This window comes from Spermophilus citellus (genome assembly GCF_964194105.1).
Source record: "Spermophilus citellus genome assembly, chromosome: 13".
NCBI classification, from domain to species: Eukaryota; Metazoa; Chordata; class Mammalia; order Rodentia; family Sciuridae; genus Spermophilus; species Spermophilus citellus.
In genome coordinates, this window is record NC_138193.1 from 90,967,060 (window position 1) to 90,994,398 (window position 27,339).

The 27,339-nt window shown below is 33.9% G+C and overlaps 1 protein-coding gene and 1 pseudogene across 12 annotated transcripts in view; one reads left to right on the plus strand and one right to left on the minus strand.

The window, feature by feature from the left end:
• The window catches only part of BIRC6 (baculoviral IAP repeat containing 6), a 218,837-nt gene that overhangs the window by 108,531 nt on the left and 82,967 nt on the right, over positions 1-27,339 (minus strand). For 5 of the 11 annotated variants that reach the window (XR_014018696.1, XM_081265581.1, XM_081265576.1 and 2 more), the window contains 16 exons: positions 26,842-27,003; positions 26,613-26,744; positions 25,700-25,797; positions 24,271-24,418; positions 23,306-23,439; positions 16,970-17,116; positions 14,095-14,282; positions 13,026-13,349; positions 12,692-12,791; positions 8,974-9,188; positions 8,404-8,612; positions 7,726-8,072; positions 6,890-7,109; positions 4,182-4,315; positions 3,317-3,454; positions 1,505-1,632 (listed from right to left, as the gene is read on the minus strand). Coding sequence is in view for 10 of the 11 variants with exons in the window: in XM_081265581.1 (XP_081121707.1) it covers positions 1,505-1,632; positions 3,317-3,454; positions 4,182-4,315; positions 6,890-7,109; positions 7,726-8,072; positions 8,404-8,612; positions 8,974-9,188; positions 12,692-12,791; positions 13,026-13,349; positions 14,095-14,282; positions 16,970-17,116; positions 23,306-23,439; positions 24,271-24,418; positions 25,700-25,797; positions 26,613-26,744; positions 26,842-27,003 (2,824 nt within the window). In the remaining variant the exon portion in view is untranslated. The remainder of the gene's footprint in view (positions 1-1,504; positions 1,633-3,316; positions 3,455-4,181; positions 4,316-6,889; positions 7,110-7,725; positions 8,073-8,403; positions 8,613-8,973; positions 9,189-12,691; positions 12,792-13,025; positions 13,350-14,094; positions 14,283-16,969; positions 17,117-23,305; positions 23,440-24,270; positions 24,419-25,699; positions 25,798-26,612; positions 26,745-26,841; positions 27,004-27,339) is intronic. The other 6 variants (XM_081265577.1, XM_081265575.1, XM_081265578.1 and 3 more) reach the window with 5 other exon arrangements.
• On the plus strand, positions 10,637-11,589 carry LOC308632603 (V-type proton ATPase subunit E 1-like; annotated as a pseudogene). Its single transcript has one exon. The product of its transcript is annotated as a V-type proton ATPase subunit E 1-like (transcript).

A 27,339-nucleotide genomic window follows, 5' to 3' on the forward strand; every position in this document is an offset into this window, starting at 1 on the left:
TTTAAGATACAAGTAAACAACTTAGTCTTAAAAACATTAGGGGATCCCAGTGGCTTGGGAGGCTGAGGCAGGAGGATTAGCATTTGAAAGCCAGCCTCAGCAAGATGAAGGCCCTAAGCAACCCTGTCTCTAAATAAAATACAAAATGGGGTTGGGGATGTGGCTCAGGGGTCAAGTGCCCGAGTTCAATCCCTGCTAAACACACACACACACACACAAAAACATTAGGGGAAGGATATTGGCCAAATTATATTGTTACATTGTGTGCATGTACTAGTATGTAACAACAAAACCCACCAGTTTGTACAACTATAATGTACAATAAAAAAGAAAAACTATATTAAAGACAAGTAAATTATTATTATTTATATACTTCTTAGGAATTCATACATCAAACTAATGGAATAAAGAATTCCTTGAATAATGTAGTAATAAAATTTTACTATTTAGCCCCTCTAAAAACTTCATTTCCAAATCCTGATTTCAAAATCTCTCACTAAAGACTCATTAGTTATGCTGAAGTGGGTGGCACATGCTTATAAACCCAGCTACTCAGGAGGAGGAGGCAGGAGGATGGTGCATCTGAGGACACCTTTAGTAAGACTCTGTCTTGCTAAAGTAAAAAATGAAAATGTTGGGGTAGAGCTGGGGTTGTGGCTCAGTGGTAGAGTGTTTGCCTCACACGTGTGAGGCACTGGGTTTGATCCTCAGCACCACATAAAAAATAAATAAATAAACAAACAAAATAAAGGTATTGTGTCCATCTAGAACTTAAAAAAAAAATTTAAAAAAGAAAATGGCGGGGGAAGTAGCTCAGTGGTAGTATCTCAGAGTTCCATCCTCAGTACCACAAACAAAGTAAAAATTAAAATCTTCAGTCCCTTACATTTAGAAGAAGGGAAGTAACTAGGAGACTTTCTTATACAAGTCAACTAATATCATAGTATTAGTTTATTTGTATAAGATAATAGATATTTTGAATGGCAGAAAAAACGTATTTTTAATACATGAAAAAATATTTTTATTGTCTAAGAGTTCTTAGCTTTGCTTTTCTGGAAATTTCCTTCAAGAAATTTTCCTTCAGGGAAGCTGTTCACCTCACATCAGCAAAGAAGAGCATAGGAAGATGCACTTCCAGGCATGCTACCACTAGCCTACCTACTCTAGCCACATCCTACCTGCCTAGAGATACAGCTCTCACAATCCAATCACTTTACCTCTGAACATTCCTACTTTAGCACAGTAGCTTTTAGGGGACACCTCATATCCAAACTATAACAGTAAACTCATTTGGAGTGGTAGTAATAGAGAGTAAAGAAGTAAACAGTTTAAAGAACATCACCAAAAATCTATTGCCATTTTACAAATAAGGTTTCCAAAGTATTAAATCTCCCCAAGCTATATAGCTGGTTAAATATATAACTAACATTTGATGGCACATATGCCATATGCAACCTTCAAAATGATAATTCTCTCAAATATTAAAATAAAAAAATACTGTTACCTGTTTATGATGAACAAGCTGTTTTCTGATCTTTCTGGAATATAATCTATCAAGGCTACTGTTGCCCTTGGAAGACCTATTTAAACTCTGAGTGTGCAGATTATTGTTAATAAAACTCCACTGGTTACCTAGAGGGGGAGGAAAAAGCCTGTTAATAATTTGATCAAGTGTGATTTTAAAGTACTTTCATACCTAGAAAACAAAAAACACAGTTATAAATGAAAAAACATGACAAAGCAATTTTAAAGAAAATTAAGGAAACCATTATAAAGTCATTCTTTTTACTGATGTATTTATTTGTATGCAGTGGTGAGAATTGAACCCAGTGCCTCACACATGCTAGGCAAGCACTCTACCACTGAGCAACCACCCCAGTCATTCTTAAGATGATCTGAAAAATATTCAATGATTGTCACTACTTTAATCTAGACCAGAAATTACTTTAAGACTAGAGTTCTGGACTCAAGCTTTCTTTTAGGATAACAGCCACATTCCTCCACAATGGTTAAGATTATACATATCACAGGAGATTTTAGGAGACACCTTATATCCAAACCACAACAATAACCTCATTTACAACACAGCTTTCATTATTTCATTAAGATCTAACAACAAATACTCATAAAACATATGCTTCTATGCAGAGACTAAAAAGAGGTGCTCAACAATTTACTTAATGACTGCCAAAGTGGGTAGTTAAAAAAAAAAAAAGGCCCAATAACACACTTTACCCATGTAATTCTTTACTATATGTTTAACATAAAAACATCTTTCTTGTTTTCCACTATCCATCTAACAAGTCTTCATTAAAATTCATCTAATCCTAAGATACTCTTCCACCAATGTTTCCATACTGAACAATATAAATAAAATGAAGATGTTCAATACTATATTCTATGATATTCCAACTTTACATTGTAGCTATATGTACTTGAATTGTATTTTTTTTAATCCCTATGCTAATCAATGAGTAAACTGACTCATGGAAATAGATTATTATTTTTTTAAATCAATATAAAGCAAATTCCGTGTACAGATTGTTTCATCTTTCAAAACATAATATGTATAAACAATTAACTTGGATATAAAATATCTTAAGGGAACTTTCTAATGCTGACAATGTGGAGATGTCCAAAATTTATGGACTTTAATTTCTGTGTTTACATATTAGATTTAATTGTCTCAAATTATTTATGAAAATCTGTGGTAGTCAGAATAAAGGGAAGAAAATATTTTCTTTAATTTTTAAATAATTTTGTGCCTTCAGCCTATAAACAAAGATTACACATTTTTTAAATTGGGGATTTCAACCAAAGTCATCTGTAATTAACTAATAGACTCCATAATGGTAAACAGGGTGAAATACTATACTAAAAATAACATTTATTTAAAACAAAACAGAACTCTTCACAAATTTTGCTTTCATGCCTCACTTTTATGTATGTTATTATAAAATGTTTTTTTAATATTTATTTTTAGTTATAACAATATATTTTACTTTTATGTGGTGCTGAGGATCGAACTCAGTGCCTTATGCATGGTAGGCAAGTGCTCTACCTCTGAGCCACAACCCCAGCCCTATAGAATGTTTAAAGGAGCACGGTGGGGAAAACTTTGTGAAACACATGGTTATAGACACATGCCCAAAGAAACTTTTCCATCAAATGTAAATTCTACCTTGAAATAGGTTCCTGGTAGAGTTAACTCATGTTTTACATAAATTACATACATCTGGTATTTCCAGGCCAATAGCCAGTTCTGGGCGGAGTCACTCAAAATCCCCACCAACATATTATTATAAACTTCTGATACCTGTCAGAAACCTCTCCCTGTCTTTACCATTCAAAGGTTTCTTTGCAGCTGCTGCTTCATCTTCAACAGTTGCCACATAATCCAGCAACCTGGACACCAGCATAACAACCCAACTGATCATTGGAATATCTAGTACTCCTAAACAGAAATGCGGGGAGGGGGGGTAAAAATTCAGGTGAATATGAGAGTCCTACTGAAGTTAGATAAAACAATGAATTAAACATTTTATAAAGTCAAAACATATCATATCATTACCAACACTAATATTTACATGTAATATTCCCCCAAACCAGACATCTGTGGCCACAAATTGAATAGAACATCAAATCTAATAAAGCACAGGTATTTCCTGCTATGAAAATAAAGTCTAAACAGAGTTCACCAAAAAATAATTTATCAAGTAGAATAACAAACTACAAGGGCCACAGGTAACTAAAATAAAACATCTGATTCAATTTATAATTCACATAGTACCAAACTATGTTCTAAAATTTTTATTCCTAAAACAATTTTCTTATTCATATAACACTCATGATTAACCAGGAGAACAATTATATCTTTGTGAAGTTTAAACTTAGATAAAGGACCTTGATTTTAGTGATGACAGTATTTACAAAAAAAAAAAAAAAAAATTACAACCATTTTAAATTCAAAGATCAAATAATGAAAAAAATAACAGATTTCTAAAGTAATAATTACATGGCAATCAATCACATGAAGATAGCTCATTCCAGAAATTCTACATTATAAAAATATTAAAAGTGTGCTGCAATGGATATTAAAATATTTTATAATAAATACCTTTAAAAAGCATATTTATAGGAACCTTATATTTTTACTAAAGATAGATACTTTATTTTAATACCTTCTGTCCTCCTATGCATGGGTAACTCCGGCTGAAGAGGTGACAATAAATTATCCAAGAGGTTAAGTAAGCTTTCTAATACTCCACTATTACTAAGTGATCTTTGACCAATACAGGAAAGTAGCATGAAGACCCTAAAAGAGAGATACAAAGAGAATACCCAGTGAGAACTAATTTAATTGTTCCATTTAAAAAGTAATGAACAGGCTGGGGTAGCTCTGTGGTAGAGTGTTTGTCTAGCATTTGTGAGGCACTGGGTTGAATCTTCAGCACCACATGAAAACAAATAAATAAAATAAAGGTCCATGTAAAATAAAGGTCACAGCTAAAACTGTGTCCATGTAGAGCTAAAACAAATTTTTTTAAAATAATAATAATTCACATTTAAACAGAATAATGATAGGCCAGGCATGGTGGTCCACACCTGTAATCCCAGCAACTTGGAAGGCTGATGCAGAGGTAGTGAATTCAAAGCCAGCCTCAGCAGATTATTGAGGCACTTACCCATAAAGCGAGACCCTGTCTCTAAATAAAATATAAAAAAGGGCTGAGGATGTGGCTTGGTGGGTACACTCCCTTGGGTTCAATCCCTGGTACCCCCCCAAAAAAAAATAAAAAGAAGAAGAATGACAGTACTTGTAATTTAATTGTTCAATTTAGAAAATAATTTACATTTAAACTTAATAGAACACTAATAGCATTTGCATTTTCAAAGCTATCTCATTAGGCAGGCAAACTGGTGCATACCTGTAATCCTAGGACTTTAGAGGCCACTACAGGAGAATCACCACGTTCAATTTAGTGAGATCGTATCCCCACCCATCAAAATAAAAAGGACAATAATAAATAAGAAGCAAATAAATAAATACATTTAAAAGGGCGGTATAGTTCAATGGTAGAGTGCTTCCAGGTTCAATCTCCAGTGAAGCAAAAACAAACCAAAAATTCCCAATTTAAACCTGGGTAAGAATTTTTATCACTTGCACATCAGATAGAGCACTAATCTCCAGGGTATATGAAGAAGGACCTGAACAGACACTTCATAGAAGATATACAATCAATCAACAAAAATATGAAAAAATGTTCAACATCTCCAGCAATTAGAGAAATGGAAATCAAAACTACTCTAAAATACCATCTCACTCCAGTCAGCATGGCAGCTATTAAGAATACAAACAACAATAAGTATTGGTGAGGATGTGGGGAAAAAGGAACACTCATACATTACTGGTGGAACTGCAAATTGGTATAGCCAATATAGAAAGCAGTACGGAGATTCCTTGGAAAACTGGGAATGGAACCATCATTTGACCCAGCTATCCCATTCCTCGGTCTATACCCAAAGGAACTACAGGGACACAGCCACATCAATGTTTAGAGCAGCACAATTCACAATAGCTAAACTGTGGAAGCAACCTAGGAGCCCTTCAGTAGATGAATGGATAAAGAAAATGTGATATATATATATATATATACACATATGATATGTATATATATATATACACATACACATATACACAATGGAATATTACTCAGCAATAAAACAGAATAAAATCATGGCATTTGCAGGTAAATGGATGGAGTTGGAGACTATAATGCTAAGTGAAGTTAACCAATCCCCAAAAAACAAATGCCAAATGTTTTCCCTGATATAAGGAGGCTGATTCATAGTGGGGTTGGGAGGGGGAGCAGGGGAATATTAGACAAACTCTAGAGAGGGCAAAGTGGAGGGAGGGGGAGGAAGGGGGGAAGGGGGTTAAAAAAAAAGATGATGGAATGAGATGGACATTACTACCCTAAGTACATGTAAGAAGAAGACACGAATGGTATGAATATACCTTGTATACAAGCAGAGATATGAAAAATTATGCTCTATATATGTAATACGAATTGTAATGCATTCTGCTTCCATATTTAACAAATTAGAATAAAAAATTTTAAAAAACAATGAACTTACATTGGTAAGAAAGATCTATATCTGGATATATACATTACAATGAGCTTTCTTTCTAGTTATTGGTTATATTTTATAACTTTTTTTTTTTTGGTTGTACATGGACACAGTATCTTTATTTTATTTATTAGTTTTTATGTGGTGCTAAGCATCAAACCCAGTGCCTCATGTGTGCTAGGCAAGCACACTACCACTGAGCTACACAACCAGCCCATATAACATTATTCATGAGAAATCAGGCACTTAGAATCAGTTAACTTTATCTACTATACAAAAATAACATAAGATAGAAAATATAGCCAGGCACAGCGGCACAGGTGTGTAATACCAGAAGCTCAGGAGACTAAGGAAGTAGGATCAGTCTTTTGCTGAGACAGTCTCAGCAAAAGTGAGACACTGTCACTAAATAAAATACAAAATAGGGCTGAAGATGTGGCTCAGTAGTTGAGTGCCCCTGAGTTCAATCCACTGTACCCCCCAAATGAGGAAATACTTAGAAACTTAGAACTATGAGTGCCACCGGTTCAAGTGAGGAAAAAAAAAGAAGAGTATAGTTGTGGTTAAATCACATATAATCTTATTCAATATACTACCTGTGCTGGTATCTTTCACTGGGCAATCCCAAATCCTTGAAGAAACCTGCTTCCCATTCTCCACACTTGCCATCCACATAAACAAGATTTCAGAATCTAACCAATGAATGTCAGAATTACAAATCACTAAGAACAAATACCAACAAAATTTTCTGACCTACCTATCCTGGGGGAAGATGAGAAGTTGTTCTGAATTGTACAATTCCTGAAGAACATTAGAAAGAAACTGACCCCACCATCTTTCACCACCACACAGTTGAACAAGAAGAAGACCAGTGTGTAACCGTATCTTTGGGGTTCCACTGATGCACAAGTGTTTAAAGAGCTCTTCACAGGCCTGGGCATGAAATGTGCTCTGTAAAACTGCAGGAACAGAGTGCCCTATTACAAGAGAGAAAACAGCACAATTTCCTAATTAAGTGTATGGAATAATATCAAAATTGGTATACCAACACATGCTTTCTTCTTTACTAGCAAACAGTAGAAAATTATATTCTATTTATTTTGTTCTTTATTTATACCTTATATATATTGTCAAATATTTGGAGAGGAGAAGAAACAGCACCTAAGTCAATTATATTTCTTGGCTTTGCAGTTGGGTTTATCAGATTGCTATATAGGGTATGTGGTATATAATGTCAAAAATAGTTCCTGGCTACAAAATAACAGTTCTATATTAGGTTATCGATTTATGAAAACCTCTTTGCCAGTAACTCAATGCATGTACAACAACAGAAACAAACAAATCAGATAAGAAAAATTAAATTAAGTGGGGTTGAGCATGTAGCTCAGTAGAAGAGTACTTGCCCAGCATATGTAAGGCCTAGGTTTAATCCTGAGCACTACAAAGCAAAAATAATTTAAATAAGGGAAACATAAATTGGTGATTCTAAACAGATATTTCACAAATATTCAAATTAATATATTTCCTAAAACATGCAACAAAATTACATCAAACATGTTCCCAGCCTTTAAAATACATGAGCCAAATACAAACCATTGGAAGAGTGAAGAAGGCTGAGCAAAGTGTCCAATAAATATCTGATGATAGTACGTAACTGCTCTGTGGAAGACATCTGAATTAAGTCTTCTGGATTTGATGTTTCATTCAATGTCTTCCGACTTGCACCTATAGCTACTTTGAGCCTCTGCACTGCATTATGAGCCAAATTTAGTTGAAGCTGTAGCTGAATACAATCCTGATAAGCAGAAAAAACTCTACTATCTTCCTCGACTGCCTTGTCCGGTTTTCGCAAAAAGTACTGTGCATTGTTAGCACTGTTGAGAGGAGGAAGATCGATACTTTGCAAAAGAGTTTCCAGACGATGACAAGCTAAGTTATATCTATAAGTAAAAAATAAATGAACAAAATAATTCCTGCAATGTTCTCTTGATTTATACATGTACACACTAAGAATTACATTTTTAAAACATGTTAAAACCCAACTATTTAAAAAGAATTACTCCATTGGAAAGTATTAACAAATGGAGTCAATTATTTAATCACAATATTTTCAGGGCAAATTGAGTATTTCTATAAAGAGTTAATGTCCTGTTTCCTTTTGCTCTTTTCTATACACCTATAAAAAGACATTTCTTGGTGGAAACATAAATAAGACATTCTATAAAATCTGCAGTTTGAATAGATTAAAATGTTTGCTATTTTTCTCCTCACCTGCACTGTATATCCTCTTGTAAAGCAACCATCATTGCTAAATGCTGGTCGATGTCTGGCTGGTTTGCAGATTCTCCCTCTCCCCTTAGAGGATCATGCATTAACTTAAGTTCACTTTCCCAAGGCAAGATATAGGTATGACCATAGTAAAATCCTAAAGGGATTTTGGCTCTGGCATTTGTACTTCCATAGCGTCCAATGACAGTTATCTAAAATGAAAAATTATAAAAATACATACATAATCATGATTTAAAAAAAAAAACAAAGGGGCTGAATATTTTCAAAGATAGTTAGCCAAGCAAATGCCTATAATCCCAGCTACTCAGGAGGTAGAGATAGGAGGATTGCGATTTCAAGATCAGTCAGGCAAACTTGGCAAAACCTGAAACAAAATCAAAATAAAAATGGCTGGGGACATAGCTCAGTGGAGAAGTCATTGTCTAGGATGTTTGAGGTCCTAGGTTCAATCCCCAGTATTACAAAAATAAACACATACACACATACATGAATAAAAGACATAGTTACACTTTTTAACTATATGTCATAAATTTACTGTCTTAAACTCTTTACCTTCATGAATCTGCATACAGGAGGTGGTATTAGGTCATGAAGAATTAGTGAATGAGTGCTTATATCAGTTGCCACTACCAATCGCCTTCCATCCACCTCTTCTCCTAATGTCCAAATGTCAATTGATAAGGAGGCCAAATCTCCACAAGTAGGAATCAATACATCTGTCAAAAGTATAGGTCTTCCAAAATCCAAGGTCACAAATCTCCTGGCTCCTATGAAAAAAGAGAACAGTTGACAAAAATATATATAATTAACCAAATGATACACTCAGAAATAGTCTGAAGCATTCATCTTAACATATGAAATAAATTCAAAATAACTATAAACAAATAAAAGCAAACAAAAATAAGTAAAATTAGCTTTGTCATGTCGTATTCAAAAATTTTCTAAAACCAGGCTGGAGTAGGGACTCAGTGGTAGAGTGCTTCCCTAGCATGTGTGAGGCACTGGGCTCGTTTCTCAGCACCACATATATAAATAAAAATAACATTCTATCAACAACTTAAACAAATTAAAAAAAAAAATTATAAAACCTTTATTTTAGGTTTGAACCAAAAAAAAAAAAAAAACCTGACTATGAAAGAAATCAACCGTTGGGGCTCAGTGGTAGAGCACTTGCCTAGCATGTGTGAGGCCCTGGGTTCAACCCTCAGCACCGCATATAAACAAATAAATAAAATAAAAGATCTATTTACAACTAAAAAATGTATTTTAAAAGAAAAAAGAAAGAAATCAACTGTACACATAAGCTTGGTTTAAAACACTGGAATTGGGCCTGATGCTGCATTCAGTGGTAGAACATTTGCCAAGCATGCACAAGGTCCTTGGTTCTATTCCTACTACTACAGATTAATCAATCAATAAAACTTTAGTTTAAAATTTTAAATTAGCACATGTAGTATATATGTTAATACTGTAAAGTATCATTCTGCCTTCCTTTCAATCATTGGATGTATTTTTCCCTTAATTTCACAACTAATTAAATATACCAAGATATACTATGTGACATCAGTCTTCTTAAGTCCTGTTCAACTTCTTGTGAAATGTACATTTTATTAGGCTTAACATGTAAAATAAAAGTGTAGCTCAAATCATACAAAGTCAAACTATCCCAAAAAAGATGCTTTTGCCAAAGTATTCTAAGGAAAACAGACAGCTCATCTCAAACAATGTTTTTCTCCAGTATAGAGACATCACTGTCGCTTCAACTCAATACTAGATGAAATAGATGAAGAAACAGAAGATTTGCATTTCTCATCTCATACAAGGACAAGTTCAAATAGTGAAATGAAAGGCAGACCCTTAATAAAATAATGCATTTTCTTTTTCATTCTTTGGCAAACTAAATAGCCTTACCAGCTACATTTTACCATGAAGGAAAAGAAAGACTAAAACATTTGGGAATGGGGCTTTTCTCAATGAAGCTCTTTAAAAAAAAAAAAAAAAAAAAAGCAGTTACCAATACTTTCCCAAACAGAAAAATTATTAAGCAATGAAGAATATAGTTTTCCTACTCAAAGGACTTATGTGTTATGGTCATCTGAAGAGATAAAAAAAATCAAACTATAGTATAAGCAACTCCTCACATCTCCTAAGACTAAAGAAGAACAAGAGGAAGTGGAAGTCGGGGTTATAAAGTAAAGGAAGTCAGAGAACCTGCTCTGGTTTTCTTGGCCCTGTTTTTCTACCATCCTTTTTCTTAACTGAGTTCGGGCCAGTTGCCCACCGACCTAGCATTGCTTTCACCATGGCTCTCATCGATGCTGACATGCAGAAGCAGATAAAGCACATAATGGCTTTTACTGAACAAGAAGCCAATGAGAAAGTAGAAGAAATAGATGCAAAGGCAGAAAAGAGTTCAACATTGAGAAAGGCCGTCTTGTGCAAACCCAAAGACTGAAGATTATGGAATATTATGAGAAGAAAGAAAAACAGATTAAGCAGCAGAAGAAAATTCAAATGTCCAATCTGATGAATCAAGCAAGGCTCAAAGTCCTTAGAGCAAGAGATGACCTTATCACTGACTTACTGAACGAAGCAAAACAGAGACTCAGCAAAATGGTAAAAGACACAACCAGGTACCAAGAGCTGCTGAATGGACTGGTCCTCCAGGGTTTGTACTAGTTATCGGAGCCCCGAATGATTGTTCATTGCAGAAAACAAGATTTGCCTCTAGTAAAGGCTGCAGTGCAGAAAGCTATTCCTATGTACAAAATTGCCACCAAGAAGGTTGTTGATGTCCAAATTGATCAGGAGGCTTACCTGCCTGAGGAAATAGTTGGTGGAGTTGAGATCTATAATAGGGATCATAAAATAAAGGTTTCCAATACCCTGGAAAGCCGGCTGGATCTCATAGCCCAGCAGATGATGCCTGAAGTACAAGGAGCCTTGTTTGGTGCAAATGCCAATAGGAAGTTTTTGGACTAAGCCCTTTGGAAGTGAAATTAATCTACTGCTGTACTTCTAAGAAGCAAGATCGTCTATGTAGCTTGCTATGTAGCTTCTTCTTTGTTGTTCTGCTATTATATTTATCAGTGGATATCCTTCTGTAGCTAACACTCTTGGCCTAATGTTAACAACTGGACGTTTCCTCAGTGTGATCAGGACCCACAGTAATTTGTCTCAGGTACCACAGCTTTAATTTGGTTCTATAGCATGAAGAGGAGGGGTCAGATGGTACTGCATGGACTACTTCAAGTCTCCTGTTCTTTTCACGATTCTAATTACCTAATCTACACAGTGATATGCATGGTGATCCTTGCTCTTTAGGTATGGGGCATGTATTCTTTCCAGCAGTAATACTTTCATTTTTACCTATTTGGGCCTAAGATTTTTCTTCATCTGTAAATGTGATTTAAAATCTAAGCCATGAATATTCTTTATTTATTGAAAAAAAAAGATTTATGTGGGGGAAAAAAGAACAAGCTTTCATTCTAAATGTTATCAACACTAATGTTGCTACCAAAAATAATTAGTTTGACAGAAAATAGCATAAGACTTATTTGATGAGCTTTCAAACTCATTCTTCCAAAGAGGAAAAACCTGTTACAATAAAACAAATTTGGCTTACTTATTCATATAATGAAAAGTGCTACAGTTTACACTATATCTCCCTGTATTCCCTCTAAGTATTCTGCTGAGTTCAGCTGCTGAAGTGCAGAACTAAAATTTGGTATGATTATAAGTTAAAGTTACTTAGTTTATTCAGAAATATGATGTAATGGAAAACAACTATCCCAATCACAGGTCTCCAGTATATAAACGTAACACAACTTTAGAACAAATTTAAACAATCCAGAGACCATGAAGTATTATTAATCTTACTCAGTTACTATGGTAAGTAGCAGTTCTATCAGCTCTTCTCAGAAAACAATTTCACTTCAAGAATGCTAGTTTTAGGAATATCCCTTGAAATGTAATTTCTGGTGTATAATAACTGAGCACTTACAATGAAGGCAGATATTCATGTCAATCATTCTTCAAAACAAGCAAGACTCAGGAAGAGAACAAATTCACTGTGCAAATAGCACTCTTCCATTCAACTTGGTAAAGCACACACCCTGAACCTTTTATAATAGTGCTTTTTCTTGGTCAAATGTACTTACCAGAGAGCAAATGTGATTAATTTGCAATGAAAAATCAAAATGGATAACAATAAGTCACAAAAGAGCCAACACAGTGGCTCGAAAAATACTTCAAGAAAGTAAAAGATTACCTGAATGCATTCGCTCGATAATAATGGACTGGTGAGGTGGAGATTGAAGAAAATGTGAAGCATGAGAAATTGCAAGGGCTAGACCAGAACCAAGTGGATTCTAGAAGAGAAAAAAGTATAACTCTATATTGACATTACTCTTGTGCTATTAAAAATATTAGCCATAATATTAACTTAACAAGTCTCATTTCCTAATGTATATTATTATATTTTATTAAAGAAAATAATCTAATATATTGAAGTCATATAATAAAATCTTGCCTTCTATAGTTAAAAGTTTACGTCCAAATATTTTTAAATATCTAAGCCAACACCTATTTAAAACATGATTTACCATTCTGGACTTGTTGGAATTTTTGTTATGTGCAGCAAGATTGACTGTTGGGGGATCAATGACTGAGCCTGGGAAAAGCTGTGCAAGTTCGGCATTAATCACAACGGAAACTGCTTCATTGGGTGGAGTGAGTGGTGGAGTCATAAAAAGTGGTGTTGTTTTTGGAGTGGGTGGAATAACATCAGAAGGATGAATGAAGAATCCTGGGGCAGCCACTGGGTTGGAAGGCAGAGAGCTGTAAACAGGACCTACTGCTGAGGCTGCTGAGGCTGCTGCAGCTGCTGCAGCTGTTGTCTGGTGTAACTTGGCTTCCAGCTTTGCTTTCTGTAAAAGAAGTAAAAGCAACACATATAGACTAATCCTGACTACCTAAGTTGTGGGGACTACTATGTACATGGATGTAAATTATAAAGATAAACATGATTAAGTAAATCCTAGGTACATAAAGATGAATCAAAACTGGACTCTTCTATAAATGAAACACTGCTTTACTATGTATACTTCTTAAAATACTGAATATAAAATTTCCTGTGTATTTGAGAACTAAAACTTTCTCAAAGTGAACATGAACAGCAAGGAGAACAATTAAATGTAAATAAGGAAAGAAAGTTCTGTTAAACATTAACAGGAGGCAGATTCTCATGTGGACTAATCTGACATAATTTGTCACCTGGAATTGTCACAGGCTGCATTTAGACCATAAACATCATTATTGTTAAAATTATAAGTCACTTTAATTTAAATGTTCTTTGAAATGTTGTTTTAGATTCTCTATGGAATAACTGGGAACTGTAATGTTTGATCAAGAATGTTTAAACAATGGATATTACTTAAAGACTATACAAAAATGATCAATTCTATCCCTTCATATATGTATCAAATAAAAGGCATTTATGTAATTTTAACAAATTTAATGCTACAAAAACTTTACCTCAATTTTTTGTTGAAAATTATTAGATCGGATCAGTCAATCTACTTTTCTTTATGAAAATAATGGTCATTTTGAAAGTACTTTTTCAGCTTTTGAAGTTTAGAGACAGCATGAACAAAGAGCCAAATAGTCTCCAACCTGTTGCTGAAGCTTCAAAAGCTGCTGCTGTTTCTCTTGCAGCACCTGTAGCTGTTGCTCGGCTGAAGCCATTGCATGAGAGAGAGACTGCAAAGCTACCTGGGCTGCTGAACTCAGGGCTGTCGAGGCTTCCCCAACTGTCCCAGATGATAGTCCACCTACTGCAGGAGTAACCCCGAAGGAACTCACTGGCATAAGACAAAGGGAAAACAAAAACAAAGACACCAGGATGAAGAAAAGTTTCACAGAGAAACAGTCGAACTAAACTATAGTCAATTTTCATTTTTAAAAAAGGATTCACATGGGCTGGGGTTGTGGCTCAGTGGCAGAGTGCTTGCTTCACACATGTGAGGCACTGGGTTTGATCTCCAGCACGACTTAAAAATAAATAAACAAAATAGATATTGTGTCCATTCATAACTAAAAATTTAAAAATATATACTTAAAAAAGGATTCACAAAAAGAGAGAAATAAATATAATTTTAAAGGGAGCATAAATGAGAAAATTTTATGGCAAAGGTATAGTACTCATAATATTGCTATTTAAATTCTAAGGGGACCCAGAATGACCATAAAGCATATTACTTCTGAGTTTACAAATATTTCGGGTATAGAAGAACTTCCATTTTTAATTCTCTCATTTTTAATGGTCATTTAGGGGCCGGGGTTATAGCTCAGCGTTAGAGCACTTGCCTCACACATGTGAGGCACTGGGTTCGATCCGTAGCACCACATAAAAACAAATAAAGATATCGTGTTCATCTTTTAAAAAAAAAAAAAAAAAACTTTAAAAAAATGAGAGTAATTTATATGAGCATGAGATAAACTTAAAATAACTTTATTAATTTTTCTCACACCAACACACAATTTTCCACTTCCAAAACTGCTTAAAAGCCTTCAATTTTAAGATCTTTATTTAAAAAGACAGGTGATATTTAATTTCCTCATCTGAAAGCACCGTCTAAACTAGAAAAGGCTTATACAGAATACATAAAGGTTTCCTAATGTATGTTCTCCAAGAACACTCCAGTGGAAATAAACAAGTCCCACACACAGTCAAATCTGGTACACACTATAACCAATAAATTTTATCACCAATAAAGATTCTAGGAAATCCTATAAGTGAAGAAATTTCTTTGACTTTCTTTTTCAACATGTATTAAAATGTGTGTTCAATATGAATTCAAATACACATTACTAATAAACCATTTTTCAATTAATATTTATGAATAATATTTTGCAAAAAGTTGAGATAAAAACTTAATCTCACAACATGTTAGCATAAAACAAGAGGAAGAAGCCAAATCTAATAATAGCAGTAATACTTATAAAGGGTTTTAAAAATATATATATTTGTAGTTATTGATGGACACACAATACTTTTATTTTATTTATTTTTCATGTGGAGCTGAGGATCTAACCCAGTGCCTCACATGTGCTAGGCAAACGTGCTTTACCACTGAGCCACAACTCCAACCCTTGTAACAGGTCTTTTTCTAGAAAGTTATGTTGGAAAGGATAACCATTGTAATAAAAGCAAATATTTAGTATGCATTATGAAAAGATACACTGTCAATGAGTTGCCACATTCAAGAGATGAATAAATGTATCAGATATCATGATTCATTTTTTAGTTGTTTAAGTGAAGACCAGATTAGAAAAGTTACCCTGTAACACTGAAAGTGGCAGAACTGAGATTAGAACCAAGGGCTGTGTGAAGGCCAAGGCTAAACGCAATGTCAAGAGTTTACTTACGTAAACTCACTAAATCTTTGCAACAGCTAACAAATAGGTATTACCTGTACAAAGTATTAGTTTATATTATAATATGTATTAGGTACTATAATCTCATTTTAAAGTAAAAAACTGAGGCAAGTAAAAGTTTCTACTGTCTGACAGTCAAAATTTTAATTTATAAGTGAAGGTTTTTATTTAAAACATCAACACCAGTGGGCTGGGGCTCAGTGATAGTGCACTTGCCTGACATGTGTGAAACACTGGGTTGGATTCTCAGCACCCCATATAAATAAATAAAATGAAGGTCTATTAACAGGGGATTGGGTTGTGGCTCAGTGGTAGAGTGCTCACCTAATATGTGTGAGGCACTGGGTTCCATCCTCAGCACCACATAAAAAAATAAATAAACAAAATAAAGGTATTGTGTCCATCTACAACTAAAAAATTTAAAAAAAAGGTCTATCAACAACTAAAAAAATATTTAAAAAAAAATCAACACCACCACACATTTAATATACTCAAATAATGTTTCAGATATCCACAGTTACTTTAAACTAGTTGGAAAAATAGTAATCTCTTTCAATTCATCTCAACTTTCTCAAAGACATCAGCAAACATATTATTGACTCTAAATGAAAGAAAGAACATTATATGTACAGTGTACACAAAACAAGACTAGCCATCATTAATTCATTGTTGAAGTTTGGTAATGGAAACATGGGAATCTATTTTACTATTCTATTTCCATTGTGGGAATATTTTCCAAATTAAAAAGTTTCTAAAAATGCACACATAAAAACAAAACAAGGGGCTGGGATTGAGGCTCAGCGATAGAGCTCTCGCCTAGCACGGGTGGGACCCAGGTTCAATCCTCAGGACCACATAAAAATAAAGGCATTGTGTTGTGTCCATCTATACCTAAAAAATAAATATTGAAAAAAAAAGAATTTCAGACAATGCTCTACTGTCAGGGAGGAAAAACTTAGAAATCGACTAAGATTATAAAATGATTTATGATATCTTCCCCAAAATGTCCACTTATAATGATAGCAAAATTTACATTTATTGCACATATATACTTACATATCATTTATTTGTTTATCATTCCATAAAGTATATAATAAAAGAAGGTATATACCAGTAAACGTACTTGCATCATCCCTTTCTATTCTGGTTCCATCACTAGTTGAGACACAAGTAAAGTGCAGGGGTTCAACTTCTAGAAGTCCAGTGAGAGATGTGAAACTACCCTCAGCAGCTGTGCAACTACTGACCTTTCCATTTCCTAGTACAGAAAGAGAAGACTTACACTTAAAGCATGTAAAGATAATTTTTAAAAAGCAAATCAATCAGTAATTATAGCTCTAAACTTAATATTAATTAAAACACATATAAACATAAAACATACAGAGCCCAAACAATGAGCATGATACTAAGAAAATTCACAAAAGAAGATACTAGATTGTTTGCCACAAAAGCAGAGTTGCATAAAAGCCATGTAGTGGCCATTCACAGTAATAAGAAACATCAGAGATTTCTTTTTTTTTTTTTAATATTTATTTTTTAGTTTTCGGCGGACACAACATCTTTGTTTGTATGTGGTGCTGAGGATCCAACCTGGGTCGCACACATGCCAGGTGAGCGCGCTACCACTTGAGCCACATCCCCAGCCCCAGAGATTTCTTTTTATAAGCACTGAAACTTATATTCAGCAACAAGTGATTTACATGTTAATTACAGAAAAATAATAAGCTAGCTCCTGACATTAGCTATCACACAATGTTAAATATACATAATGAAAATACATTCTATGCTGTCAACTAAGACAGTGAAAAAAAATTACAGAAATATTTCAAAATAAAAAAGACACTTATCTTGATATATACTGCTTTCTATTAATAAAGATAATTCAAGTTAGCATAAGTAATTTAAAAAATAATGGTCATAATTAGATGAAGAAAGAAACTACAGGGCTGGGGATGTGGCTCAAGCGGTAGCGCGCTCGCCTGGCACGCATGCGGCCCGGTTTCAATCCTCAGCACCACATAACAACAAAGATGTTGTGTCCGCTGAAAACTAAAAAATGAATATTAAAAAAAAAAAAGAAAGAAACAAACTACAACAAGAAGACTAAAGGAAAAAGAATACAAAGAGTTCACAATGACTGTATGTATGGCTCAGGAGAGAAAGTATTATTTTCACTGCTTTTCAAATTTTTTAGACAACTAATGCTTTAAGCAGAATTATTTAAGAGACAAGGTAAAATAAAATCTGGCCAAGAAAAGATCTAGGAGTTAAAAATGGTCAACATCTGAAGGAACACTAAATGCCAGACTAAACTGTCATAACCTTACTCTCTAATAATGTCCTATTGGTGACCAACATATGGCCTGACACATATTCAACAAAAATGTTTATTGTAAACTGGGCAAGGTATTGTGTACTTGTAATCCCAGGAAATCAAGAGGCTGAAGCAGGAGCATCATAAGTTTGCCTCAGCAACTTACTGAGACACTGTCACAAAATAAAATTAAAAAGGGCTAGGGATAGGGGCTGGGGTTATAGCTCAGCAGTAAGGTCTCACCTCACACATGTGAGGCACTGAGTTCAATCCTCAGCACTGCATTAAAAAATAAATAAATAAATAAATAAAGGGGGGGTGGGCAGTAGGGATGTAGCTCAGTGGTCCACTGCCCCGAGGCCCAATTCCCAGTACCATTAAAAAACAAACAACAACAATTTATTGCACACAAACTCAAATAAGATATGAGATCAATGAGTAAAAAGAAATAGGTGATCTTCATGAAACATATTCCATATTAGTGGTTACAAGGTATTTAGCAAGTAGCTAAGTCAAGGGGAGTCAATTTTATTTTAACAGGTTAACACAATGTTTCCCTGATGAACTGATGAGATTTATGGGGAAAATAAGAGATTGCTATGTATTTATTCATTGAAGTAGAAGAAGTCAGGCAGAAAGAATATGAGTGAAAATTCCTACAATACAAAGAAACATGACATCTTTGAGGAACTAAAAAAATAATATGATTAGAGGAACAATTCTCAATGCTGACTCTTTACATGTCTGTAAAATATTAAGAACTCTATGGTAAATATTATATATTAAGCTAATGTAAATGAAAGCCATTTTGAGGTCAAGAAATTATAATTCATTTGATAATAATAAATCCATTAGATGCTAAAAGAAATAGTATGCTTTGGTTTTAAAATAACCAAAACACTTAAAAGTCAATCTCTTTATAGTCTGTCTTATCAGAGAATAGCTGGAATCTCCCATCTGCATTTTTATTCAAAGTGATGCTATATGTCATTTGTATAGAAGAATTTGAAAAAATCTAGTCCAACACAAATAAGTAGTTGAAAAAGGAGTAAATTGGGGGCTGGGATTGTGGCTCAGCACGTGCGGGACCCAGGTTTGATCCTCAGCACCACATAAAAATAAAGGCATTCTGTTGTATCCATCTACACCAAAAAAATAAATACATACATAAATATTTTTTAAAAAGAAAAAGGAGTAAATTAATAGCCTTGTATATAGAAAAAGTGCTTTGTGTATATTTCCCATTTCATCAGCCAAAATTTTTTTAAAAATTAGTTCTTAAAAATTAGTTATAAACTTTGTTTTGGGTTGTTTTTTATTGGTTTTTTTTTTTTTAAATTGTTGATGGACCTTTACTTATTTATTATATGTGGTACTGAGAATCAAACACAGTGCCTCACACATGCTGGGCAAGTGCTATACCACTGAGCCACAACCCTAGCCCCTTAGCCATGAACTTCTGAAACAGTTCATTAAAATCAATTGGTAGTCGGGTATAGTGGCAAATGTGTATAATCCCAGGGGCTCAGGAGGCAGGAGGATTGCAAGTTCAAAGCCAGACTCAGCAATTTAGTGAGGCACAATGCAAGACCCTGTTTCTAAATAAAATAAAGGGCTGAGAATGTGGGTCAGTGGTTAAGAGCCCCTGGATTCAATCCCCATTACAACCACCACCACCACCACACAATTGGTATACTGTATACTTTAAGGAGTCTTTTTACCCACACACAGTGATAAACTATCCCACACATGGATCATTTGAGAAATATTGATTTAAGATTACATGCAAATCTTCCAAATGCTGATATTTTATTTTATAATACTAGAAAGTAATGCTAACATCATTATATGCCACCAGAAAAGATTTAACGTGTTGAGAGCTGTCAAGCTCACTGTGAAAGATATATGTTTTCCAAAATTCTAATTTTTACTTTAACAGTTCTACGTTTAAGATTGGCAAAAAATATTATTTTTTCCCAAAGTGACAGGTTATTTTCAATCATTTTTTAGAAAATATCTCTCAAATAATTAAGATTGAACATGGTTTGCCTATCAACCTTTCTTGCAAATAAGCTACTGGTTCAATTTGTAACTCAAACAACTGCACAAATTATTTCCCTAAAAGAACCATAGTACTTTGGCACAGAGAAATGCCTTGTGTATATTTCCCATTTCATCAGCCAATATTAAAAAAAAAAAAAAAAAACATACTCAGGGTTTCAAAACTTAATAGCTAATTATATTTACTACATCATGTATATCCATAAATGAATGTGGCATATTTTTATTTCAAGTGTATACTAAAAACCAACAAGCATTTGCATAATCAATACAAATGTCACATAGTAAAAAGGCAAACAACACTGTACATTATAGCAAAAAAATCTGATGTTGGGAATCCTGAGGGGGTCTATGGGCCATATCTTGACGATTAAAAGGAGGCTGAGGACTGAAGGGGCAATGGCAAAAAATTATATAGTAAGGGAAAGAAAGCCAAATTATATAAGATTTTTTAATATGCTGTATTAGAGATGTTAAACTTCACAGTAATAGGAAGACATTAAACTATTTTAAGGAGAGAGATTAAGCAATTAGGTTTGCACTCAGAAAAGACTATACTCATTGCAGTGTGGAGAATGTACCGAAGTGAGTCAAGAATGCATACAGGAAGACCAGTTAAAAAGCTATTACTGCACTCCAAGTTCAGAATGAATATACTTTGGACTGTAATGCTATCAATCATGATATGTAAGAGAGTGAAGAGAACTGAAATACACATAGGTGGAAAAATAGCTGGGACCTATTAAGAAAGAGATAAACAAGAATGACATTATGTCTTATGCCACTAATGGTATTAATTGAAAAAAGAAAGACAATAGAAGATTGAATGATGAAGAATAAGATAAGGAGACATTCATGTGGTGACACATCATGATTTCTAAGTTTCCTCTTCTGGGTTTTCTTTACTAAGTATTACTATTCCTGCAAACTTACTACCTGAGAGCATGGCCTGAGCCTATGATCTTCACCATACAGTCTTATCCTAATGGATCTCATCTTCATTGAAATTCTAACTTATCCTTCAAGTTCTAACTGTAATTAGCAATGACCTAAATGATTTGTCACTTAGAGAATACAGATGAGATAGGCATAAGGAAATCATAGCCTAAGTCATCAAATACAAGTGATAACATATATACTCAGGGCAATATAATTCCTTAATAATAAAATGACAGCCAGTGGGCTGTAGCTCAGTGGCAGAGCACTATGCCTAGCATGTGTGAGGCACTGGATTTGATCCTCAGAATCACATAAAAATATAATGCTAAGTGAAATTAGCCAATCCCCAAAAACAAATGCTGAATGATTTCTCTGATTTAAGGATACTGATCCATAATATGCTGGGGAGGAAGAGGTGTTAAATGAACTCTAGATAGGACAAAGGGGAAAGAGGAGGGAGGGGAAGGGAGCGGGCACAGGGTAGGAAAGACAATGGAATGTGATGGTCATCATAACCCTAAGTACATGTATGAAGACACGAAGAATGTGACTCTACTTTGTTTACAACCAGAGATATTAAAAACTGTGCTCTATATGTGTAATTGAATTGTAATGCATTCTGTTGTCATATATAACAAATTAAAAATTTTTAAAAAAGAAAATAAACAAATAAAGGCATTCTGTCCATTTATAACTACCAAAAAAAAAAAAGACAGCCAGGAGGAATCATGAATGCTATGAATGCTTGTAATCCCAGCATCTCAGGAAGCTAAAGCAAGAGGACTACAAATTCCAGACCAGTTGGGCAATTTAGCAAGACTCTGCCTCAAAAGTTACAGGGGAGGGGGCTGGAGCTATGGCTAATAGTTAGAGTGCTTGCCTAGCACATGAAGGCCCTGGGTTCGATACTCAGCACCACGTAAAAATAAATAAAATAAAGGTATTAAAAAAAAAAGTTACAGGGTAGGACTAGGGAGAACTGGCGAGGTAGCTCAGCAGTACAGCACTCTGGGTTCAATTTGCAGTATTAGGGAGGAAACAAAACTGGCAAACTTGTATGTATAGTATAATATCTTCCATTAAAAAATTTAACAAATGTGTATAGGAAACAAGTCCAAATAACTAAACATCTAATAAACAATGATATACAGGAGGGGTAAAAAGGATGTAGTTGAGATATTTCATTTTATTTATATTTCTATATGTGACTTTCTAGTTTCCTTTTTCCACAATTCATCATCATTTACTTGCAATTAACAAAACTCCAAAAATTTATTTATAGTTAGTGTGACAATTAACTTAATGTTTTACAAATAAATTACCTAACAGTTTATCAGCAACAAATACAACTAGTGTATTACAAGGAAAAAGAATTAACAATAACATGGACATTGCTTTATGTATGAAAATAAACACCACATTCTAGCACCTGAAAATTTTATATAAATAATTTTATACAAACAATCCTAAAAGTAGATTATTCAGAAACATGTAAAAGAACATATGCACTGTCTACAAAGCTTAAGTTGGGGCAATGATGACAAATATAAACAATTTTTTTATTTCTTCATCCTTACTTATTACAGTAAGTATATATCTTAATTCTATATTTCTGAAATAACATTATTTGACATTATAGGCAGCAAAGGTAAAGCAAATAAAACTCACAAGGTTACAACATAAATTTCAATAGAAGTATGAGTATTAAAATTTTGTTGACATACAAGTAAAAACAAAAACACGAAATAAAATCACAACTCCTCCCGTATATAAAGCTAAGTATATGAGATAACATTATACATCTAAGTATCCCTTAAAGAAAATGCTTAGGACCAGAAATGTTTCAAATTTTCAAGTTTTTTGGATTTAGGAATAGAGACTTTACTGGGTGAATATCTCTAATTTTAGAGCATTTTGGATTTTTGGATTAGAGATATTCAAACTTCACTGGTTTGGGGGCGTTGGGGGAGAAGGGGAAAAGCAAGAAATTAAAGCAGTTTTAATGATTCACAGGTGCTAAGTTCTTAAGAATTTTAATGTTAAAGCATAGCAACTACAATGCATTAAGTAAAATGGTAAATTAAACCTAAAATATAACATTTTAAAAATTCTTTTAATAAAATAAATCACTACCTGAAAGGACATCTGATAAATCAATTTCGTCTGATTGTACACCAATGCTGCTATTGTATATATTTTTACAAGAGGAGCCACTCATCTCCAAATCAAAAAGGACTGGATCAAATGGTGAGCTATATAATCCGTATCTGAAAAATAAATTTAAAAAAATTACTAACAATTTTCCTGTCAACCATTTAATTAAGAATTATCTATTCACTTTGTTTATAACAGCAGTTTGATTTACAGAGCTGAGGAAGCAACTAACCAGATATAACTAACCCACTGAATCCTAATTCTGTTCTCTGAAACTATACTCCTAAAGACATCCAGAGACTCAGGAAATATAATTCCAATAAGCTAGTAGCTATTGTAATAAGGCCATCACTTTTGGAGGAAGGCAGGGAAGAAATAGCAGACATTCTTCTATACCACTCAATCTCTACAGTAAGTAGAAAGTACAAAGGCATTATAGAAAGTTTCATCAAAATGAAGATTTCTAATCTCAAAAAGATAAGACAACCTTTTTTATAAATAAAGGAATACTTCAGAAATTGAAGATCAGGAAATAATTCAAATCTAACTTTTGCTTTCTTAATTCACCACGTTGAAGTTATGGAAACATAAATAACAGATGGAAAACTACTAGTTAAGGGTAATAATTATTTTATAAAATCACATCTATAAAGTTGTAAAAACAGAAAAGCATATCACATTAAATGCTTTTTCCATTAGCAAGGCATTCCAATAAGTTTTGAAATACAATTAGCCCTCTGAATAACTATCCACAGGAAAATCTCAAATTCAGAGAAGGGGAAAGACCTTAGGAATTATCATTTGAAAAATGGTAGTAATGCACAAATGACAAATATTTTGCCAGAAAATAGCATCTTAAGCATATATATTAAGTAACAATTCTATGCAAAGGTAGAATCATACCCAGAAAGGCTCCTTATTAAGCATTCCATATGTTAAAATACCTTGTTTGAAGTAAAGCTTCCATTGGTGTCAGCCTGTCCTGTAATTGTCTAGACACAGCAGTAAGCAGAGATGCACAAGCTGTACTGCACCCAGCTAAATCTTCATCTTTAACATAATTCAGTAGGACAAAATACCAATAGACAGAACCTGGAAACAGTAATATTGACATGTTTCTTTTTTTCTCTTTTTTCTTTAACAAAGAGACTTCAAGTTACGTTTTTTATCAGTACATCTCCTTTTGCTAGAAATATATCTTTTTCTAGGAAAGAAAATCGTTAAGGACAATTTACAAAGAAAAATGAAATCTTTGGATTAAAGAGAAAACACTGACAAAATGAACCACATTGAACTGTGGCCCAATGTGTGGCACAGTCCTCCACTAAGAATTTCAAACATATTTTTGAGAGGAATATCAAGTCAACCTAGGCATTTAGGATTATAATGTGAAATGACTCTGAGGTACATTTTAGAATAGCTAAATATATGGAGACTATAGGTCCTCTAAGCCAACCTTCCTAAAACACTATTTCTTTGCATGAAAATTTTCAAAAACTACTGGATAGAAGTTAGCTTCAAACAGTACACTTTAGGAAGTGAATGGAGCATGTTATTCTATACTGCCTATTAGATAAAGACCAAGAGATTTTAACATTCTTTATAAATTTTAACATTCTTCATAAATTTTAAGATGACTAAGTACACTTCAGAATTAAAGCATCCCACCTCAAGAAACTATCTTCATCTGTAAGAAACTATCTTTAGCTGTAAGAAACTATCTTTATTTTTGCCCTCATACCAGAAATTGAACCCAGGGGCGATTAACCACTCAATTACATCTCGCATCCCCAGTACCCCCCCCTTTTTTTTTAAAGAGAGAGTGAGAGAGGGGGGAGAGAGAGAGAGAGAGAGAATTTTTAATATTTATTTTTCAGTTCTCGGCGGACACAACATCTTTGTTGGTATGTGGTGCTGAGGATCAAACCCGGGCCGCACGCATGCCAGGCGAGCGCGCTACCACTTGAGCCACATCCCCAGCCCCGCCCTTTTGTTTTGAGACATGGTCTCTGTAAGGTGCTTTAGGGCCTCGCTAAATTAACCAGGCTGGCCTTAAACTTGCAATCCACCTGCCTCAGCCTCCAAGTTACTGTAATTAATTACAGGTATGTACCACCACACCTGGCGTAAGATACTTTTTAAAAGATGTACAGAAAAGTATACAAGTTGAGATGAAATGGCATTTTTATTGTCCAACTAACCTTTTCCTAGGAATATTATTAAAACAGAGCATATGCCGACCAAACCACAAGTTATTAACACCTTAAAAAGATAGATAAGCTAAAGGGAAAAGGGGGAATGATAATAGAGATAAACAATTACTAAGATAGTCCCTATGATTATGCTATCTGTGGTTAAACTAATTTTACATACCACCAGTTGCTGCTGCTGGCAAAAATGACATATTATCAAGTAAAGCCTTCAACAGAACAGATCCAAATCCTGGTTGACACGGGTCACATTTGCCATTACTGAAAATTTTTAAAAAGGAGAATTTTAAAAGACATTATTCATGGTTTAAAAAAAAATTAACCCTAAATCTAGAGTAGCATTTAAAGATCTTTAAAATTTATTCATCCTGATTAAAGAAACACCTGTGTTAGACCAAACATATAGCAAGATAGCAAGAACTAATTACACTAAGGGTCTCTGAGACAATTTTCTTATGTATTAAAGCACTACCTTTAATAAAACAGGCTTTCAGGCGAATGCAGTTGATAATGGCCATTAGTTCTTAAATACTTCTTAGTTTAAGTTTCTGGATTTACAAAAACTATTTGCACAATTTTTTTTTTTTTTAAGTTCGTGTTAGACTGGTACATGACAGGGAGTAAGATTCAAGTTAAAAAAAAAAAAAAAAAAAAGCCCATCAGAAAGAGACAGGAGTGAAAGTGAGAGAAATGTCCCTCTTATAAAATTCTCCCAACCACTACTAATAAGCGGAGAAGGCTAGCAGATTCCTTTTATTAATAGACTTATTTAACATTGCAATTTGCCCTAAGAACCTAAAATTCTTTCTTGGAATATAAATAAACCTCACCATAAAAATGAATTCTATTGTCATGTATAATTAGTTAAATTACAACAAATTTTAAAATTTTTTAAATTATAAAAATTTCTTTAAATAAAAAAATAAGCTTCATTAACTTTTGAAGTCATTCAATGAAGATCAAATTACAATATAGAAAGGTATCAGTCACCAAACTACAGGTGCACCTACAAGTATACTTTCAAATTAAAAACACACCAACTTAAAAACAAAACAAAAACAATAAAACACACCAACCTAATGCATAAGGCTAGAAATCTGGCACACTTATGGGCTATACTTCGTCCTGCCTCAAAGAAGCAAACGCGTACAATGTCTGAAAGACATTTTCGTGTTTTTGAAAGTAGACTCTCATTTCCTTCCTTTGAGCTGCAAAACAATGGCAGACATTTTGACTCATTCTGGACTCAGAATCATAAAATACAAAGGGCAATCATCAATGGTAAACAAAATCATAATTATTAACCTTCCTGGTCCATTTGAATGTACTCCAGCTAACCAACAGAGAGTATCCAACACAAGGCTCTGGGCATGTTCTGTGATTTGGCCATCACTGGCTTTTCTGCAAAGCGCGTTAAGAAGCTTCTCATGAAATTCTGAAAACTGTAACATAGCACATCGTTGCACTCTATGAGAAAGAAAAAATACGTTATCAAAAAATTATATTAACACAACAAATTAGAACAAGTAAACTAAAGCAATGACATGTTTGTTGGTCATGTAATGTTCCCCTCTATTTTATTTAACTTTCTTTCAGTATTGGTGATTAAACAAGGCTCTCACACATGCATGCTAGTCTTTTCTATTTTATTTACCACAGAGGGTCTTGCTAAGTTGCCCAGGCTGGCATCAAACTTGGGAACTTATTGTCTCAACTTCCTGAGTAGCTGGAATTACAGGTATGTGCAACTGCACCCAGTATAATGTTTCATTTTAAATCATAAGTATCACAACTTAAAAAGAG